At 44.1% G+C, this 21,513-nt stretch overlaps 1 protein-coding gene across 3 annotated transcripts; it reads left to right on the top strand.

Moving 5' to 3' along the window:
* The first annotated feature begins 137 nt into the window (after nt 1–137).
* Nucleotides 138–21,440, top strand: bin2a (bridging integrator 2a). 3 transcript variants are annotated; one of them, XM_066708249.1, is made up of 13 exons: nt 138–633; nt 2,499–2,669; nt 8,157–8,237; nt 10,497–10,551; nt 13,255–13,349; nt 13,471–13,566; nt 14,026–14,133; nt 15,038–15,123; nt 15,215–15,290; nt 15,380–15,462; nt 16,025–16,772; nt 17,302–17,397; nt 18,550–21,440. In XM_066708249.1, exons 2-13 carry the CDS (start codon nt 2,589–2,591, stop codon nt 18,661–18,663), a joined length of 1,719 nt encoding a protein of 572 aa, XP_066564346.1. In that variant the 5' UTR covers nt 138–633; nt 2,499–2,588; the 3' UTR covers nt 18,664–21,440. The 3 variants fall into 3 exon arrangements, with proteins under 3 accessions (XP_066564346.1, XP_066564348.1, XP_066564347.1); XM_066708251.1 differs by having other exon boundaries at nt 16,028–16,772; XM_066708250.1 differs by having other exon boundaries at nt 138–575.
* Nucleotides 21,441–21,513: the final 73 nt, after the last annotated feature.

Raw genomic sequence — 21,513 nt, forward strand, 5'->3', positions numbered from 1 at the left:
AAAAAAAGTACTTTAAGTCAGGATTGGTAAATACAAGCCTGACACGTTGCAGTCTCAGTAACATTGTAACACTTTATATCCCACCACGTCACTTACACTATAGCGATGAGCAGGTAATTAGAAGACTAGACAATTACCCTCTTAATTGCGGCCAGCGACCAAGTGGCGGTGATTGAACGGACCCGCCCCCAGCCGACACCCGGCTCACACAAACCCAGCCGGCGACTCCCGTTTGACACAGCAGCGGCAGCAGCAACTATATCCGGATACACTGTAGCCGTCGGGGGGTTGATTTGGCAACACTTGGGTGGGGGGTTTGGAAATAAAATCGGGAAAAACCTGTTGCCGGCTGCGATAAAGCCAGTGCGACTCCACTAGTCCCGGCACGCCGGGGGAGCCGCTCGCAGCCCCGCAGTGAGTGCAGGCTGGGTTTGAGTCTGCGCCTCTGGATCCGCAGCACTTCCTCAATACATGAGCTGGTCGTGGATGACTTTGCCTAGTTCCCCTTTACACTTCTTCTTGTGCCTGCTGCTGTCGGGGCGGGCATCTGGCTGCGTCTTTCTTTTTTTGGGGGGGTGAGTTTGTCTTTGTTGAAAGTTGAACCTGCAGCCCGAGCTGGACGCGCCTTCGAGGGTGAGTTGGGATGTCAGTGAAATGGGTTTGCGTGTGAGGGGAAGGAAGTGTCGCTGGAAACCACGCATGTTTACGGGTCTCATCTCTTCAAGTAACCGTTTTCTTGCCGGCTGGCGTACAGTCCTGTCTCGGGTTATATCTGTCCATTGCACTGCTGTATTGCGGCTGTGATTCAGACCTGCAAACCACAGCTGGGAAATTTGCATCTAAATGGTCAGGGCTTATGTATTTATTGTATTGAATTGTATCTTATTGATGTATTTGTGCGTTTGCTTTGATGTACCATGAAAGTGTAGTGAGTGACTACAGATTTGCAAAGTCTCTGTATAGTAATGGGGAAAAAATGTCATGTTTAATACATTTGGGTGTACTTCAACTATTTCAGAAGCTTCCTATACTGAATGAAAGCACACCACGTATGTATGCGTCTAATTTTGTTTTGTAAGGGTTCTTCTTGTAGCTATAGACCTGTAGGCTATTGTATGAGCCTTGTGAGTCAGCTGGGATGGTTGTTAGTGCTAATATCTTCTTCCTGTAAGATTCAAACAATGGTTCAATGGGGGTTAGGGGGTGAATTGACGGGTTACACAGTCCAGTCCACATTGTGCACCAGCTGATCAAATATAGCAGATCAGGTGAGAGAGAGAGAGGACTTTTTTGGCAGCCAGTTAATCAGCAGGGAGTGTATTAGTATTAGTAATGTCTTTGCAAACACCCTCACCCAGGGCGACTTCCAATAGTCACAGGAAACACTACCAGCTGCACCGTGTGTAAAGTACAATACATAGCAGAAATGTCCCAAAAGTGATCTAAACGCCTTTTAAAGTGCAGCACAAAAATGATAACAGTACTGGGTGCAGTGGAGACACCAGAAAGACCTCACTTCTCGGCAGAACAAGTCAGGCAACACAAACAGTGGTTGAGTCTGTGCCAAAACCAGTTTGTGCAGATCGTCTGTCCCCTGAAATCAACAAGCTGCCACTGATAGTAACTTGGCAGTAATCGCAGCCCTGCACCCAGATCCTGTTTTCTCGAATCGCACTTTGTTAAAGTTGCACACAACCCTGCAGAGATCTTGACCCTGTGTGCCATGAGGTGTGTCCTCTGCCCCGGCTGTGACTGTGAAGAGCTTTCTTCGCTGTCCAGGTCCCACTCAGTGGATCGCGGCCCCTACTTTGAGTCCATTGCTATAGTAAATCTTGACTGTGAGGGAGTGAGAGAGCATGTCTCCAAACACTCATACCTATATATATCCAAGCTCTTCATCTCCGGTCATTAGTCCAGTTCTATAGACCGCCCTTAAATCATCATCTTGCAAAGACTAGGAAATGCTCTCTTCTGGTCAAAGAAGCAGTCGACCCATTCATGTGTACAGAACCACGTGTTTTGCCCTTGCTCCTTTGAGAGTGATCTTAATGTCCACCCCCCCCCCCCCCCCTGAAAACAAAATCAATCAATCAACCAATCAAGACCTAATTAAGATGAGAGGGATTTTATATGCCCAAGAAATCCACATTTTATAATGGATTTATTTTACTTGTTCAAGCAGAAGCAAGAATACAAAAAAAAAAAAAAAAAAAAAAAAAACCTGAAAGTTGTATTTAACAGAATAATTTATTTAAAGTATTTACTATTGGGATCCCCCTCACACCTGCCCTGGACCCCCTTACCTCAGTGGCCATCGATGGAGGGCCACGTTCAGCACTGGTGTGGAGGAATCGGCAGGCAGGGTTGTCTCGGCTCTGCGCTCTTGGATACCTATCAGGATGTGGTTTTGGTGACAGAGCTGGGGGGGTTGAGCTTGAGCTTGAAAAATCTTAACTTCCAACCCCTTACCCCTCCCCTCTGCTGTCTTCCCTGTGCAGTAAACAACAGCTGTATAAAAACCACATCGCCACCAGCAGAGGAAGGAGAGTGTGAGCGAGACTGAGAGAGAGAAGGAGAGACGGACAGACATGGCGGAAAACAAGACAGCCGGAGGAGCGGGGTTGTTAGCCAAGAGATTCCAGAAACAGCTGAGTCGAGCGCAGGAGAAGGTAGGTACGGGGAGAGGGCAGAGAGGGGGTAGTGGGCACTGCCACACAGAGTTATTTAACTAGAGAATGCGTCTGTGGGGCGGTTTTGATCTTCGGACTGCAGTGACGCAAACGTGTCTGTAACCTAAACTTTTTTTTAGGTGGCTGTTATTTCTTAACGGCTGAAAGATTGCCGTCTCTAATTAACTGCCCTCCTCCACACCATGACCTCGAATCCGTCGTTGTGTTCTGGTACTTTGCATCGATGATCTAAAGCGAGAGCAAACTGCACTGGCAGGCATGTGTTGAGTAGTGTGGTGATGATGGGGTCCTGGTGGAAAGAGAAAACGAACAACAAAAATGTGCAAGACTGATCTTGTGATGGGGGAGTCGGTGACTGTGCAGCCATGCACCCCAGCCCGATACACACGGGTGTAGGAGTAGCTACCTGGCACAGCCGTGCTGCAGCCAGAGGTGACGCGACTTTCAGGCAGTTAAGTAGCAAACTCTGGGCTTTGCCTTTTTAAACACAGATGAAAGTCTCTGTTCAAAAACACGCCCCGTCTATGAAGTGACTAGTGGAGCCTTATATGATAGTTTTTTTTTTTTTCTTAAACTCTTGACACTGTAACTTGAACATCCGGAGGAGAGCGCCGTTTTCTAGTGAAAGCGCGGTCATGAATAACCAGAGCCTGACTTCACTTTCTGAGTCTTATGTGGCAGTCGGATGTACAGGAGTTTAGTCATTTCTGTCGTGTGCAAAACCCTGATTCAATCATCCGTCCACCCACAAGCCACCTGTCCCAGGGAAGGAGAGCAGAAATGTGTGCGTTACTTATGACACCATCACACATGGGAGTCATGCCTGTTTCACCGTGAGTCCCGTTTTGAAAGCTGAGGTGGCCGTCTATCTAAGACACTTTGTGCCAGTTATTCACTTCACACCGCAGACCTTTAATGAGTGCGTCTGGAGCTCTAGCTGTTGCTCACTCTATGGTTTGTTTACCCAGTCTCTGAATAACCACGCCTGCTCTCGACTGGTTGTTAGTAGGCGGGGGAACGCTGATCTCTCTGGGGACATTTTTGACACCTAAGCCGACGAATGCGAAGACTTTCTTGTACAGACCCAAGAATGTCTCGCTGGCCTTTCTTTAAGTAGGCCGCGCTTCCCTGCAGAGTTCGCTTTAACAATGACGAGGACAAACGCAGAGCCACAGTCCAGCTCGAATAAGTGTGATTGCGTGTTAGATTTAGAGGCTGTGGTTCAGCCAGTATCTCTGACCTTGACTGCTGTATGCGAAACCGTGCTCTTGCTCTGACTTATGTGACATCTGCTGTTGTACCCTTGAGCAAGGTACTGTAACTAGATTGCTAAAAACCCTGCTGTGTAAACGGGTAGTTGTATGTAAAAATAATGTGATGTACTATAACAATTGTAAGTCACCTTGGATAAGAGTATCTGCTAAGAAATGCAATAATACAAAGATAACCCAGAGACACAGAAGCAGTGTAGTAAAAACATTCAAAACTAGTATGATTTGCTTTACAGGTTACTAAATAAAACCAAGTAAGTGTACACTGAAATGCCCTGTTACTCACAGTAAGTGGGATTCATGCAGCAACCCTGAGTTCACCTATACATTTACCAGACAAGGTAGCAGCAGAGAAAGAAGTGGGCTATATGGAATTGTGCAGTTTACCATCTTATTCTTTAAGCTTAAAACTTATTTCAGATACCCGTTATACTAATACTTGCTGGAGCCACTGCATACAAGATAATCTTAATTGTCAAAAGGTGGAAGAGAAGCCTGTGTACCATATTAAGTTAAGTTAGTGATTTTTCAGGTTTCTATAAATTAATCTTCCTACTGCATTTGGCCTTTTCTCTACTGTGCTAGATTTTCAATAATATCATAATTGCAATGTGTGATGTAAATCCTGATCTTACAGCCTTTGAATGCAGTTTAGCAGGACAAGTTTAATCTGTAGCCCTTGGACGGTTCATTAGAGGAAATGCAAGCCGTTGAAGGGATGTGTTCAGCTTTCTTTAAGGGAAATCTGACCTTCAGTCTAATGTAATGTCTCGGTTCAGACCTAGCTAGAAAAACTCTCTGCTGGAGACTTGCAGAATAACTTGGCTGGTCATAGATGCAAAAAACATATGGATTGTCTATGGCTGTGTATACGTGCTAGTCAGGAAGATATGACGGCAGAGGTAGTGCCATGACTTATTTAAGGTGGTTGTGGGCCAGTCAGAAGCCTTACATCTCACTGTACATTTCTGGTACCAAATCCAAAGAAACATTTGAAGACGTCGGCGTTTTATTATTAAGAAAGCATCCCTATATTGTGGCCTTTATGGATGTCTATGCAATTATCTTCTGATTGCCACTGTGTTTTTGCCAGAAGCAGCTGGCTGGACTTCCTTAAGTTTCCCTGATATTCAGAGAAGTTGCATTTGCTGAAAGACAACTTCTGCAGCTGCCAGTCTGCCTGTCTGTCTATCTGGCTAGCTGCTCTAAGAGGGGATTTTCCCAGGCTGCTGGCTCCTTCCTTCTACTGGCGTTTGCCAGGAACCTTCACTGGGAGCTATCCTCTTGAACTGCTGACTCCTCTTCTAACCAAAACATCAGATCAGCTGACTTCTTATTTATACATCTCCATTTTTCTGTTTCTGCAAACTTCTTCGACTAAAGTCCTGAGAGACCTTTCCGTCCTCTTCCTGTCTGCCCTTCGTGTTTTCAATCATCTTGCAGCACAGCTGTGACAGGTGGCCGGCAGCGAGGGAGTGATCTTGATCATGAGTGGGACGGCACCGCAAAAGATGGACGGCTGCGCGTGTTACTGCTCTCCCATCTCGGGGCTGTAAATAAGGAGATCCAAAGCCAGAGCATCAATCTTTTATTACTTTATCTGTTTTCCTTTACAGGGTCGATATATTCTAAGATGTGCTAAGTTACACCATCAGTGTTGGGATGATGCAGCGAGAGTAATTTAAAATGTGTAGAAACTAAGGGCCAGTTTTGCCACACAAGACCAACTAAATCTTCATGGGGACGGTGAAAAGAGTGGGACAGACCGGAAGGGAGGAGCCATTTTACGACCGTGAATGGAGAATGGAAACCGATCCACCATTGCTATCTATAAGGCCACATAACTTGCAGCTCGCAATGAAGCCAAATGGAAAAGTCACTGATCTTGAGTTCCACTCCACACCTCTGTTAACAGTCAGTGTTGATTGGAATGATTTGAAATGTTTTTTCTTACAATGATTCGGAAACTGATTATTTGTAGACCAGTTCAGTTTAATTTGAGAGCTATAACATTGTGGGGGGGACTGGTGCAGCTCTCAGTGAGAACCCTGCAGAAGGCACGTGCACCGAGGAAGCCCTGGTTGATGGGCACCCACCCAAGTCATAGGCCAACTGCCTCCTGCCCCCGTGGGGAATCCTGGTCACAATGGGCTCGGTCACCAGCCCAGACTGGACAGCCTTCTAGGCCTCAACCTGTGCTATTAGTGGATAATTGTCCTGGTTGAGCCAGTTAGGAGGAAGATTGCATCCAGTTGCACACTCTGAAACACAATGACACCACTGTTAACCTGGCCGTACACGATTGCTTAAATGTGGTCCGAGCGAGAGTGAAATTAATGTTTCACCATGACTTGATTCACCAATTGCTTCCTGAATATGAATTAAATATGAAAACACCAGGGAATCAAATGCTAACTATGGATTTACCTAACTTGTGACAAACTTACTGAATCAAGTATCGAGACGGTTGTAAATGTGCAGCCAAGAGGCTTGGGGATTTTTTGCCCTGTCGAAAGTGAAAATCATTCGCGGAAGTTACTGGGCTGTCGGTCTTGAAGGAATCTCTGTTGTTGCGTTTCCCCTGCTCAGCGGAAAAAAAAGAAAAGAAAAAAAAGTGTAATCCCCGAATCTAAATTTAGCCCGGATTGAAACGCCTTCCTTTCCATCCAGAATTGGTTCTGTTTCCACAGCTGCTCCGGCACACAATGCTAAGCACACACGAGCGCTGGCCTGCTCTCCCTGGCTTCCTGCTAGCGCCACACTTCCTCTGTGTGCTGGCCTGGTGCTGTGGACATCTGTCTGCTATGATGCGAGCGGGAAAGTGACTTACCTCTGTACGCAGGCTGAGGAGGAGTACGCACAAAACCACCCAACCTAGTCTTTCTGGCAACGGTGTGTCTGGTTGTACTTTTGCTTTGACACATAGGACTTGACAAAAACTGATGCTGAAACTTATTACTGTCCTCTGACTGTTGTGGAGCAGAATTGCCTTTTCATTTTTGTACAACTCCAGAATGCCAATACCTATCAAACACTGTTGCTGTTTGCCAGGCATCTTATTTATAAAAAAAAAAAAAAAAAAAAAAAAAAAAAAACTTGCACTTTTTTTTTTCTGCACAATACCGTTCTATAAATGACTTTATACCGTCATTGTACAATGTTTTGACAACATTACCTGGAGTCTACAAATCTGTGTTGCCAAAACTTTTTTATGTTCTGTGATCACTTTAATTACTATGTTGCCACAACATTAATTAATTAAGCATAATAACCAAAAGCATAATTAGAACGTGACCTTGCAACCCCTGGAACACACCACCCTTTTCGTTGTACAACCCTTTGGGAGAATAGGAAGCTAAGTTAACCGGTCGAGTGTTTAAGGTATAGATTTTGTAACTAGAAGCTTCCTGGTGCAAACTCTCTCTCTCTTGGCACTCCCATACAGAACAAACCTATGTTTCATCCACCAAAACTGGCCCCCTTTCTTACATTTAAAATGCAAGGGCTTCACTTTATAACTGTCTGGAATCCGTATATTGTATAGCTTCCAAATATGTGGTGAGGTTTAATTTCTACAATATATTTTCAGCAAAATGTCTATTACAGATTTGAAGGTAGAGATGTATCATTGACTAAAAGCTATATTTTAAATGTACAAAAAAAGGGGATTGATTTATACTCCTTAGTATAGAAATCGCAACAGTGAGGCCGAGGGGGTAGGAAGTAAGAGGCTGCATTGAGATCCATTTCACACATTAACCTACACACACACACACTGCTCTTGTTTTTCTAGAGGCACAAGCCCTCAAGCACTCATCTTGCATCCCAACAAAGGATTATTTCCTGTCTAGGCCCGACTTGATGCCAACATCGACCGTGACCAGACCACGACCGTAGACATGTCAAATGACAAAACTGCAAGTCTGATGCTTGTTGTTCAATTGAGAACCATAACTCTCCCAGGGTACCTTTCTGCATAAATGTACAGTTTGTTTTAAGCGTTGGGTGGAATAACATGGTTTCAAGTGAAGGGGGTGGCAAAACTTTTAACTGGCAGTGGTGTGCAACCCTCCCCCTTAGTGATGGGAAGAATATTGGGGCTATTGTTCAGACTTGTATCTCACAAGTCAGTCTCTCTCCGTGCGATGGCCTCTCAGGTTAATGCGCCGCTGACTATCTCTCTTTGCCTTTGCAGGTTCTACAGAAGCTGGGCAAAACCGTGGAGACCAAAGATGAACAATTTGAACAGTGCGCCCTGAACTTCAACAAGCAGCAGGTAACCCCTAAAAGCCTTGTAATCGGATCAGAAAAAAATAATCTAGAAGCGTCGTCTTCTCTTCTGCCTAGTGGTGCATATAATTGCATCAGGTGTCCACTCTTGGATCTTGAATCTGTCCCAGTTTCCATCCCTGCTCTCCCATCTATTCTCTAACTTCAGGGTATTCGGGCAGGAAACGCGTGACCTTTGTTACTGTGGGGAAATGCTAAGTTGTACTGCGTTCTCTCTCTGTACTGTTCACAGGAAGCCACACCTCCCTTCGAGCTCTTTCACCGTGTTCAGCACATTTCTGTGGCAGCTTATTCTTCGGATTCACAGCAAAAGACAAGTTCTGGGCTGGGCTTTGGTTTTGACACTTTCTGCTGAAGTATTGACACCCTTTTCACAGATGCTGTATCGGCTTGTGTTCCTACGCCACAGTCGAGCGCATTTACTTGCTCCGCCCACTCGCACCTTGGTCTTCCTTTGCGGTGAGGATCGGTCAGTGTTATCTAAGGGCTGCACTCTTTCTCTGTGAATTTCACATGAATTCCACAGCATACACGCGTACACATACACGCATACATACACATGTGCACAAACACACTTACACCATCACACTCGCACATGCATGTGCAAGTGCACGCATACATCTCTTCCATTGTTACTTTTTTTTAATCCAGTGCAACTGAAAAATGCTGATCTATCAAAATAAACACAATCTACACTGTCACGTGACGAGAAACCATCTTAAGTAACCAATAATCCAAGTATTAGGGAAAGTTAATGCATATCGGCCAAGGCTTTCTTGTAGATTGTGCGCCCATCCTTCTCGGTGGTGTGGTCTGTTGCTGGCAGACCATTGGCAATGGCGAGAAAATGAAGTTGCATTTAACATTCGAACATTTAACCAAAGGAAATGAAAGCACACGGGTTGTAAGGTTCCTCTAGTGCTAGAGCTGTGGTGGAGGTCTTCCCTCGCTCCTGACTGAAGCCCCAGCCATGACTTTCTGTCGTGGGCAGACCTGAAGTGGAGGATTGGGTCCTAAATCCCTTGCACGCTAAACAAATCTGCATTCTTTTTTTCCTGCCTGAGATTTCAATCCTTTTAAATCCGTCTGCAAAAGAACACGAGAGAGAATGTACTGCTAAATCCCAAACATTGTTACAAGGCTTAGTGGGGCTTGGACTGGGGGGCCCGGCGGAAGCAAAGTATTACACAAAGTAAAAACCTAGAATATGTGCACCATAGGTTTAAAAGGGCTCTTTGATCAATATACCACTAGCAGCCCTGATATTGAGTATAAGGCTCATTGTACTGATTCAAGAGCTCTACTGAGCATAGTAGTATTACAAATGTATACACCGTAATCACTCGATATATGTGAGGGTTGTGATCCTGGAAAACGTTGCGTAGGTGACAATTGCGCAACTCAAGGAGCATTATCACAGTTAAAAATGTGACTATATACGTTACTCAGACGCCATATTTTATACCTGTCACAGTCAATACATTATTCAGACACGATCTCAAAGTTAAAATTGGCTGGACAAGTGCCTCACTTTCCTCTCCAGAAGACAGAGACTGAATGTAGGGTGACGCTTCAGCAATGTCTCGATTACTCTGTGGTGCTCTCTAACGGTCTAAAGTTTTCGTAGTTCTACATTTCTGACGACACGATAAATGCATTTTAAATTTGAATACGCTTTAAATCAATTAATGTTAAATTCTTGGTCCTGCTCTTTGTGTTTGGGTCTGTTTGAGTTGAAATGTTCTGTTCAATCTTGAATAACATTTTTTTCACTTTGAATAAAACAAAAGGAGAAGGTTGTCCCAGTAAGCATATTTCTGGTTTAATTTTAGACTTTGATCCTTTGATAGATCTGCACCCTTTCAGGTCACTTAAGGAAACTTTCAAAATGATCACTAACAGATCTTTCCTGTGCACCATCTACAGATCTGTTTCAAAGAGTTTTTTTCTGTGCACGTCAACTTGTTTGGGAGTATGAGTGTGATAAGATCCCTGACACTGACCTAGAGCCTATGGCATTGAAAAGGATCTTGAGTTTAAAAAATATTTTTTAATTCTTACACCCATAAGAACCATCAAACCTTCAGTCACTAGTCTTCACACAAGTGGGCCGCCTGCAGAAAAAGGCACGGGGACTCGACCCAATACTGTTGCATTAGGTCCCGTTAGCTGTTTGAGTGTCAGGAACACAGCTGTCTCCAGGAATTAACGCCGGTTTCATTTTTTTCCCCTTCCCTTTGTTTAGAACGACGGCAACAAGTTGTTTAAAGACCTGAAGGCCTACTTCAATGCTGTAAAAGGTACTTTAATTTTAAATGTGCTGTCTCTCTTTTTAAGCAGGCTTACCGCTGTACATTTAATCTAATTGTCTCTTTCACCTGATTTAAAAGTGAATAGGGCCTGTGGTGGGTTTGAGGAAAGGCAGTCTGTGGTGTCATTTGTGGCATTTTAACTCTTCTGGTCTTGATTATCTCCCAACATTGCGTGCTACGAGTCTGACAACACGGCCTGCAGTTTGCACGCTGCATGACTGAACTCTCACCCTGCCTCTGCTTAGATCCTCTTTCTTAATTGAGTGGCGGATTGTCCACATGCTGAACTTGGCAGAATATGATGCTCTTTGTTCATTTCAATACGTTTCGGTCGAGTTCGAGGTGACCCTGAATCGGCCTTCAGCACAGGAGTGTCTAACTCCAGTCCTGGAGGGCCGGTTTGTCTCCTGGTTTTTGTTTCCAGACCAGCTCTCTGCTCCTTAATTGGTCTCCTTTAAACAATTAACTGGATGAATTAAACACTTCCCTGCCGACTCTGAAATTATCTCTGGGGACAATATATCTGGAGTAATCGACCTATTTGAAGCTATCGCTGTAAAACTAAAACATGAAAGTCTAGCTAAGCCTACCTGGGACAATAATGACATTAACTGAATAACTGAGAGCTTTCGTTGTGACAAAATCCTGCAGATACAGGACTGGAGTCTGACACCCCTGCATTAGTGTTCAAACTCGCACTCATTTTGGGCTGCCTGAGAACTAATTTCCACTGATTGTTGGCTTACAGTACACAGTAAAGCTAGCTTATACATGTATGGGATCGGGGTGATCTATCGGAGTCATCCAGTTTTCAACAACAATTCTGTGCACCTTAGAGTACTTATCAGCTTTGCCCATTAGTGTGTGCCTCCCAGCCTGGCACGAGACACCCAGCTGAGGTTGGGTTGGTGTCTGCTCCCGTTTGGGTTTGGTGGTGTGCCGCATACACCTGCAGATCTCCCAGTCAAGGCTGCTTGATACGACATGACAAGTCTGTCCGGAATATTCCTGATTCTCTCGTCAACCTACCCAGAGGAGGTTCCTGATGATTAAACACCAAGCACAAAAAGGAGCATGCACGAACGCACACAGGAGATATTTATAGCATTGGGTGTGGATGTTCTCTGGTTAAATTTGCCACTTCCACTATTCATTGCTTTATTTTATATATATTTTTGGAAGAGGGCAGGGTATTGTAGATCTATGTTTGGTTATTCTGCATGACTCATCAAAACAAAAGACTTCTTATAGGCCCTATGCCAGAGGAAATGTGCTGAGGAAATCACTTTCAAATGGAGTACCTCCTCCACAGGCATCTGTGCAGTGCAAGCTCCATGTATTATATTTTTATAAATCCTATTCTGATTGGGCCAACCCCCTGTATTTTCTCTCAGCCCCCCTAAAATAATATGATCATGAAGTAACGGCACGGTCAAACAGTTTGACAAAACACCGTCAGCCGCCCCTTGTATTTTCTCTCGACCCCCCTAAAAATAATACAACAAAAGAATCCAAGAATGAAGAAGTAACTCCGCAAAACACCGTCAGCAACCCACCCCCCGGCTCTGACAATGGAAAAAAAAATCCTGGACACCGTTTCAAAGCCCACCTAAGACTTGAAGTCTAGAAATGCCCCTGGGTCGTCCCCCCCTGGAGTTCTGTAAAGCCACTTATCTCCTAAGCTTTAGAGCACTGAAAACATGCCTTTTTCTACAGGCAAGTGATGGCCTGTGGTGATGTCCTGTTAGATTATAGATATTTTTTTGTTGCGGTCATTGTATTCTCTTATATTGGGATGTCTTATTTCTGTCAACCATGGGTGGAATGGCTCCCTAGATGAAAATGATGCTGATTTTCCCACCCTGTGCACTTGCCAAGCAGGCAGAGGCAATGCAGAAGTGGTTTACCCTTGCTCTCTATGGCCCTGCTGAGAGAGACTCGCTCTCGGTACCACTGTGCTATGCAACACGTTGACAAAACAGGAAACCACAAAGGAAATTTGTTTGAACTGAACTGAGTTCACAGAGCTGAGGGTGGCTGTTTGTGTCTCGGGAACATCTACACTACTCAGTGCCCGGGTACACATTACAAATGTACTATTAGTTTTAGCCCTATATGAAAGAACCACATATTATGAATCATTTATTTCATAGTCCTTATCCAGGGTGACTTAGTTTACACAAGAAGCATTACAAAAGTGCAGTAATACAGTCTAGAATTAAAGATTGTAAGTAATCTATAATTCTAGACTGTATTGCACTTTTATAATGCTGTTATGTTTTGTAAGTCGCCCTGGATAAGGACATCTGCTAAGAAATAATAATAATAAGTAGCTTACATCCTAGCAAGAAACACACTAAGCAATATTTCATAATGTATATTCACATTAACTGCTCCATTTCAGTTTTCATATCGGGATCCTGCGTGGCGTCTTCTGTCTCCTTTCGCAAAGACTGCTAGTAGCAACAGAATGAGAGCTTGCGGTTTTGAACTTCTCCTTAAAAACGGGCAAACCACACACAATCCTAATACCAATAAGGAAATGGAGCGTTTTCCGTTAATAAACAAACTTCTGTGAAATTAGTAGGCCTTTCATGCTGTATAGCCAGATTGTCTCTCTTGTTCGGGCTGCCCTGGAAGTTGGGCACACCAGCTCTGTATCTTAGACCTCTCCGTTGATGCCCCCCACAGTAATGCACGAGACCTCCAAGAGGCTGTCGCAATCCCTGAGGGACGTGTACGAACCAGACTGGCAAGGAGGGGAGGACCTATCTGTCATCATCGATGTGAGTATGTGCTCGATACATTTCAGCATGCGTGTAGTCTGGGAGCCCCTGGTTTTCGTACAGGTTGCCGTCTTCTGAGTAGGGGGTAAGCTGGATCTGTCTGTCTTTGTCTCCAACACAGAGTGAAGACCTGCTCTGGAATGACTGCGAGGAAAAGATGGCAGACCAGGCGGTCCGAACAATGGAGACCTACATGGGCCAGTTCTCTGAAGTCAAGGTGGGTTCAGACAACACTCCCTAACCTTGTGAATACCTCCTCTGTCTCAAAACTCCAAAATACATGTGAAATGTGTTTTGATTTTTGAATAAAGTGCATCAGACCATGCAGTGGCTTCAGAGAGGTACAAGTTGTGAAATGCACACAGACGAGACCAAAATTTATCATAAAAGTATAAAACAATAAGAGAAAATAAATAGAACGAGGGAGAGATTGGGAAACTGAGCAGGCAATATTGAATACCCGTGCTACGTGTGATTAGTGTAGATTAGAACGGTTTTCAGTTTCTTACAGGAGAAGTTTGGAGGTCAGGTGAAGTTCCACCGGGAGTGAGAGAGTTTGTGAATGATATAAAACCTTAAAATATTAAATTAAAAATGCAATTACAATAACCTAGTACAATGTAAGGAGCCTGTGAGATGTATTTATACCAATCCCCTTCTCTCTCCCTCTCTCCAGGACCGGGTGGCCAAGCGCGGCAGGAAGCTGGTGGACTATGACAGGGCCCGTCACCACCTGGAGGCACTACAGAGCACTAAGAAGAAAGATGAAGCCAAAGTGGCCAAGGTGAGAAGTGAGGGGTGGGGGCAGGTGTCGGGTGCAGTGGTTGCAGAACCGTACAGAGCCTCTGTTTCTCAAGATCCCCATAATAAAGCTGGTTATTAGTCTTCAGTTACATATCCAGTTTTGTTGTAATGCGTCACATTTGCCCTAAATCATTGTGAAGTTGGATTTTTTTTTATTTTTTTATCCAGTTTATTTAAAGCTGAAATTAGCCTTGTGGATATGTCCATTTCTGAATGCATTTACAAAGATCTGAGGGCCAGTCATGGGGTGTTTTTTATAGAATTGCTCACCTTTAAGACTCCATGAGGGGACGCAGAGTGGGGACCTAGTCAGTTGGCCAGTGTGCGTGTAATTCTTAGAGGGCAGAAAGATGTATTGACCCACAGCTCAGTCAGCCACGTCATTTTTGTTTTGTCAAAAAACCACCCAACCGAGGAGGCTTGCTCTTAACAAATCTTTCCTTTCAACGGAAGACTGAAACCAAGGGCACACTTGACTAGCTGTTGACTAACAGGTGCTTCACTCCATTGCAGTTTAAAGGGCATCGTTTCAATGCAAAGAGATTCTTAACAGACACACGATTGGTCGTTGGATCGTTGTGATTTAATTGAGAAGCGGAACATTAAAGCTTTAAAGGAGAGAAGACATAAATGTCAATAAATGGAAGTCCTTAAAAAATCCTTTGTTTCCTCTAAAGCAAAGCCTTTGGTCATCAGAAGAGATGATCTCAAAATGGATGTACATTATCTGAACGCTAAATCGCCCTTGTGATAGTATACGGGTCCATTAAAGATCCAGTGCGATGGAGTAAGTCTGGAGTATTTTGTCCGCCTGATGTGACACATTGCCAGGATACACCCCACTGCTCTGTGTAACTGACTCGTTGTTTCTCTCCTGCATCCAGGCAGAGGAGGAGTTCAACATGGCGCAGACAGTCTTTGAAGAGATCAACACGGAGCTGCGAGAGGAACTGCCAGCTCTGTATCACAGGTGGGCCGAGAATTTGATTTTGATAGATCAGTAAGGTTGGTCTATATTCTGCATGGATCCAACTTGTGCTTTTGCTTGCCCCCCAACGCAGCCGAATTGGATGCTACGTGACCGTGTTCCAGAACATTTCCAACTTGAGGGATGTTTTCTACAAGGAGATGAGTAAAGTAAGCTGCGGATTTTACTTTATTGCTCTCCCTCCCTGACTCTCTCCCACCCTTCCTCCGTCACTCACTTCCTCTCTGCTCTGTTCCAGCTGAATCATGAGCTGTACAATGTGATGACCAAACTGGACTCCCAGCACTCGGACAAGGTCTTCATCATTAAGGGTGTTACTGGGTAAGAGCACTGACCTCCACAGAGGCAAGGCCGCCCGCACCATGGGTTGGCTGTTGATTTTCTGTGCTCTCTACCTGCTTCTTAATCATCCGTCCACATCTGTTCCTTAATTAAATGCCTGGTATTCAACCTTTCTCATTTTGCCTGTGGCGAGAGCTGAATGTGTAATTGTCACTGGAGAGGAGAATTATATATGTCACCAAAAAAGGAAATGCCACTGTCTGCCATGGGGACACAAGGTTTTGGGCCCCTCTTCCCTGGCTCTGTTGATTTTGAGAATAAGGTCTAAGAGGATCAGAAATACTGCTTCAGTTTCAGTGATGATGGACCAAAACAAATTCCCAATGATCCCTGCATGTCTGATTTGGAGGTCTCATTGGTAATAGTCAAGTCTTTCTTAGTAGCAAATGTTCTAGGCTTTATGAATCAAAAATCTAAATTCCTATTTTTGGTAACATTATTGTCGGGGTGTGACACTCCCCCCTGTTTGGTACAGCTCTGCTGGCAGAGAGCAATGAGAGTGTCCAGGCATAACTTACTCTATCTCCTTCCTTACTTCCAGCAGTAAGAGGCGCTCTCTCATGATTTCTGCACCCATCCCCTGCAACACCGCCTTCCCCCCATCGGAGATCAGTGCGGATCTGAGCCCCTCCGACTCCTCCGCTTCCGAACCACATCAGAACGGAAAGGTGCCCGACTCGGCGAGCGGGGAGGACCAGGGCACTCCGGCCGAGGCACATGCCAATGGGAGCACGGAGTCACCCAAGCTTCCGCCCAGCACTGATGAAACCTCTGAGGTTAAGGGAGAGGGAGCCCACTCCAGCGGCAAAGACGTGCCAGCTCTGGACCAGGCAGCAGAAACTCAGGAGTCGGATGAAGATGGGGGCCAGGAACCTGGTGATGCCCCAGAGGAGATTGTGATATCCACTCAAAACTCGGACGAAAACGCTGTTCAGGAAGAGATCAGTGACACCTCTCTCTCAGTCCAGGGGAGCGAGAGCATGGCTCCCACCGAAAACAGCCCTCCTGCAACTGAAAGCCCAGATGCTCCTCTACACGCCTCCACTCCCTCCTCTTCCGAAGCCCTGGAGCCCAAACCAGAGGAAGACCCTTCAGATCTCCAGGACCTTGTGCCTGTTGCCCCCCAGGATCGCACTCCGGAGCAGGCCTCCATCCCAGATGCTCGGGAGGATCCTGGTCCTAGCCAGGCTGAGGAATCGGAAGCCCTAGCCAGCCCCGATCCCCAAAAAGACGTCCCCCAGGAACAGAGTGTTGGAGGTCAGGAGCTTCCTGCTGGATTCCTGTACAAGGTAGGAGAGTCTCGAGAGGAGAGAAATTACACTGTCGGCTTCTGTTTGGGTCATATGAATCATCATCATCATAATTAATCATCGTAATCCTAAACGGTATAATGCAAAATGATTTATTTGGCAGATGCTTAATCCAAGGTAACTAGATGGACAATATAGTCAATTATCAATACTGTATTTACAATGTGATATTACATCAGTGTTTTGACTTCGTTTGCTGGGCTCAGTAGAAAGTTTCCTCTCTTCATCCTTTTTCAAACACAAACTTTTATTTATTTCTTTATTAAACTACAGTGTTAATCTGCACGATTCAAAATAAAGTACCTAGTTTACATAGTAAGGCACATTCTTGTCAAATCATTCTGTATTTTCAGGTAGTGTGCATTTAGTGTGAATCGAAACTTAATGACAGGGATGTTTCAGATTTTACTTCCTGGGAATGGCACTAGCTAGTCACCTGAATCGGTCGACTTGCAAGACTGCAGACTCCAATGAATGGGGCTTGTTTGTGTTTCCATTTTTTTTCTAGGCTGTGGCCTTGAAGGAGCAGGCGTCGGAGGAGGCCGGGCAGCTGCGGTTTCAGGAGGGGGACGTCATTCTCGTCCTCGCTGACTCAGAGCAAGGGGTGAGTTGGCGGGGGGGGGCGGTTTGGGGAACAATACATCATTGTTTTTGGTCGGCTGAATGAATCTGTGATCATCAATGCATGACCTACCTGACTGCATTTTTCACAATAGGGAAGTGCAATTGTAACAGGGCTCTTGAATATGTGGTGATGTCACTGCCCCTAGACTAGGTAGAGTGTCGGGGGGGGAGGGTGGGCGGGGGTTGTGGTGGACGGCGCGGATCGGGCGCTCTGTGGGGGGTGCCTGTGAGGATCTGAACAGGGTCTGACCATGTACGCTACGCAGCCACACACGCACGGCTCCGTATCCTCTCCCGTACCGAGCCAATAAAAAAAGAGCCTCCACTGGTAACCCGAGACCATTTGCTTGTATTTTAGTTATTGTCAGACTGTGCGGATTGAGGTTTGAAGTTGTGGATTCTGTGATGCAACCGCACAGAAGCACAGCTCAGAGAAGGGATAGGACATGGTCTGGTTTAATGTAAGACTACATATGTCGATATACACCATTGAGTTAATCGACATGTAGATCTATATTCGGCAAACATCCACATTATGATCAAGTATATGTGAAAAAATAATAATAATTTGGATTGCCAGGGGATGCTTTCCTTGCAGTGAGTGCTACTCGGAGGGTATACATTGCCACCTAAAGGCCAATATGTACAACCACATTGTTTAATAAATAAATTTTGATTTTTTTTTTATTTATTTTCTCCTGGTCTTCTTACCATTGTAATGTTGTGTGTATATTCCAGCAGCTGTATCTGTAGTACCTCAGCTATTTCTAATTTGTAGGACCATGCTCACGATCGGGCCACACTTCCTGTAACTGCTTCCTGAAAGATTAATATTATGGATGAAACTTTGTGCAGTGTTTTGTACTCTTTATTCACATGACCTAGGGCTGCATATCGGTGTTTTGCACTTTTCTGTATGATGTAATGCTTTTGAGCTTTACTGGATAAGGGCATTCATTAAGAAATCGGTAATAACAAGTACGAGAACCAGAAGACACTGCAGACTTCAAGAAATGGAGTTCCAGCCTTTTGTGCTAAATAAATGACCAAGGATTATCCTAGTAATTATTGTTGCTGCTGCTGGGACTCTTCTCAGTGCTGGGATGCTATTGATGTTTCTTTACTCCCTCAGCCTGAAGGCACGGTGACTGGGGTGAAAGAGAGAGACTGGCTTCAACACAAGAGTCTGGGTGATCACACTGGGACCTTCCAGGAGTCCCTTACCAAACCACTGGACTCTGAATAGCTCTCCTCTGGGCTGCTCAAACTCGGTGTCATCACGGCAACTCTTCTCCCCCTTTTTTGAACCCTGCCACCTTAAAACAGGTGACCCCCCGCCGAACGTAGCGGAGCTGTTGACAAACTTCACTCTTTCCACAAAGGCCAAGCCTGACCAAACCATGCTGTGTTTGTGCCTGCTCTGTTTTATGCTTGGTGTTGTGCCACAAATGCTTATCAGTGTCCTTTTAGGGTGGCAGGGCTCTGTTTGCTCTGTTGTGTGTTTTTTCTGCTCCGGTTCCATGATGGCGATGAACATATCTGGGGTGCACCTTATTACCAGAGGCATGGTGCAGCAGTGTAATGCTTACCCCTGCACACTTCCTGCCACATGTGTTCCCTGCTGGAATTTTGCTTCACAAGAACCACAGAGAAGAGTGGAATGCATGTAAGATGTCTCGGACCGATGGAAAATTCCCCATCTAAAACAGAAGCAGATATTTAGTTTGTCTATTTGTGTCCGTACAGTAGCAGTTTGGAGATCTGTGGGCCTGATATACAGGGTGATATTTATATATTTTTTTGTATGTGTCGGAACATTTCAGTTACTCCTATAAATGTAACCAATCAGTACAAACATCATTATTTACTAGAAGTAGCGGTACATATGGGACACAGTCTTCAATGCCAAGCTTATTTAATACATAGTCTTCTCTGTGAAACAACGAGTACACCCCTTGTTTTATTGCCTCTTTCATATCATCAGTTGTGGGTGGATTGGTGTCCTGGTGTGTACCTAAGGTTTTGTACAATTTTGGTTTCAATACTGTTGGTCTTAGAAATATAGAAGTAACTGAATAGGTTCAATGAATTAAAACATTTAAAAAAAAATAATCACCCTGTAGAAATGCATACCACAGTAGATCATTGCAGCAATGTACTGTGTAGTCGCATACAGATGGGTCACAGTATTTCTTAAATTGCTTTTGTTTATTTATGCTTTGTTTTTTTGCTGATAGGCCATCGGGGATAGAGAAAATCGGAAACTGAAGTACCCATTTTTAGCTTGTTAGTAAAATCTCTGGTTCATTTTTCTCCTCCCCTAAGGGGAAAAAAAAAAACATTTTAAATATATGGTCGATTTTATAATCCTTATAGTTTTTCCTACACCAGAATTGGCTGCCGTTTTGGTTTAAATTACATGATGTATATTTAAAATGTTTTAGTCTGTCAATCTTATTTATTTTATAAGTTGGAAATGCATGGTGGACATTGAAATAAGACTAAATGCTTTTAAAATAGACCCCATGTATTTTAAGTGTACAAACAATACCTATTTTGGTATATGAAAAAATGGAAGGATAATAAATCTGCCATAGGTTGAAAATGTCTGTTCCATAAGGGCACTATCACACATTGGATTACTTTTCTGCCATCACCCTTTTAAGACTATGAACTTGTTTATTGACAGAGGAATACTTTGCCAGTTTGGGTACAGTGTTCAAGCTGTAATACGTAGGGCACAGGGCTATCACCAACTATGTAATTCTCATTTTTGTACAGCATTAAATCTCCTGAGATACAAACTTCTGTATTTTTTGTACATCTACATTCTCCAAAGCTGCACTCTCCCAGTCCCCCAGGCGCCAGGTCAGCTGATCAATTCAGCAGAACCCGATCATATTGTTATATCTACTTTCAATTGTATGGAATGCACTAACATCTATTTGTCATCTCTTTTCTATGCAGTGTAGAACTCAAAATCCAAGGTTGGATAAACATTTTAAAACAATTGTCAGACTGGTAGAGTGGTGATTGGTTGTGGTGGGGGCAGGATCAGATTAGGAAAGTTATGTCCAAAGATGATTAATGGCTTTCTCTGAGGTTTTAATAGAACAAAAGATTGCATTGGCTCACAGTCTAATCTCAGGTAAGAGCAACAATAAATTAAAACCGAAAATGCGTTGGATGGCGTTTGCTTCCTCAGCCCCTCCTCAGACAGCTGTGTGTGTTGATCACAGCCTAGTTTGGCATCACAGGGAACACATGCCACCTTCCTGTCTGGACAAAGCTCCCTGAACTGACCGCTGCACTTCCACTCACTCCAATGCATACACATCATAGAGCCCTATACCTCTACTGCTCCAATAATTATAATTATATTATATGGTTATATAATATGCATGCATAGAGCGGTAGAGCTGCTATATTAACATAGTCCAGTCCCCCCCACCCACTCGCACCTCAAGGCCAAGAAACTGCTGTGTGTGTTCCAGCTCCATTTTGTGTGTGATGTATGATCTGTTGTCACGGCTGTTCAAGTTAAACATGGATTTGTCCACAATCCTGTTTTTTTTTTTTTTGAGGTTAAAACCTTGGAATGTAATACAATTTTGTGATGGAGCTGTTATTTCTGATGAACAATGTATCAGTGCCTGTATCTTGCTGTGCATCTATTGATTTGGGTTGATACTTGATGTCCTGTAAATTCAAGTGCCTTTGACAGTCTGTGTCCAATCAAGGTAAAAATGGAACTGTATCATATATCCCCCTGTGCTACGATTCACATTACAGAAAAACAGCAGAAGGGTATTTTCAAACAGAGTATTCTTTAATTGTTAACATTTTAACACAAAACATACTCCCAACCTAACAGTATAGCTAATGGTATGCTGTGTCTTACTCTAACAATTTTTTTTTCTTTATAAACCATTTACAAAATGACATGTTGTACGATTTGCCATTTTTAATGCTGGAAAAGAAGCTAAACCATATTAAATTAAATAAAGATTTTTATGACATTCATTCCAGTCGGTGTCCTTTTCTTTAAAGTGTCTATAGATATTTTGAGGGTAACCCCGTTTGTAATTCATAAATA

This window comes from Amia ocellicauda, chromosome 7 (assembly GCF_036373705.1).
Source record: "Amia ocellicauda isolate fAmiCal2 chromosome 7, fAmiCal2.hap1, whole genome shotgun sequence".
Lineage (NCBI taxonomy): Eukaryota > Metazoa > Chordata > Actinopteri > Amiiformes > Amiidae > Amia > Amia ocellicauda.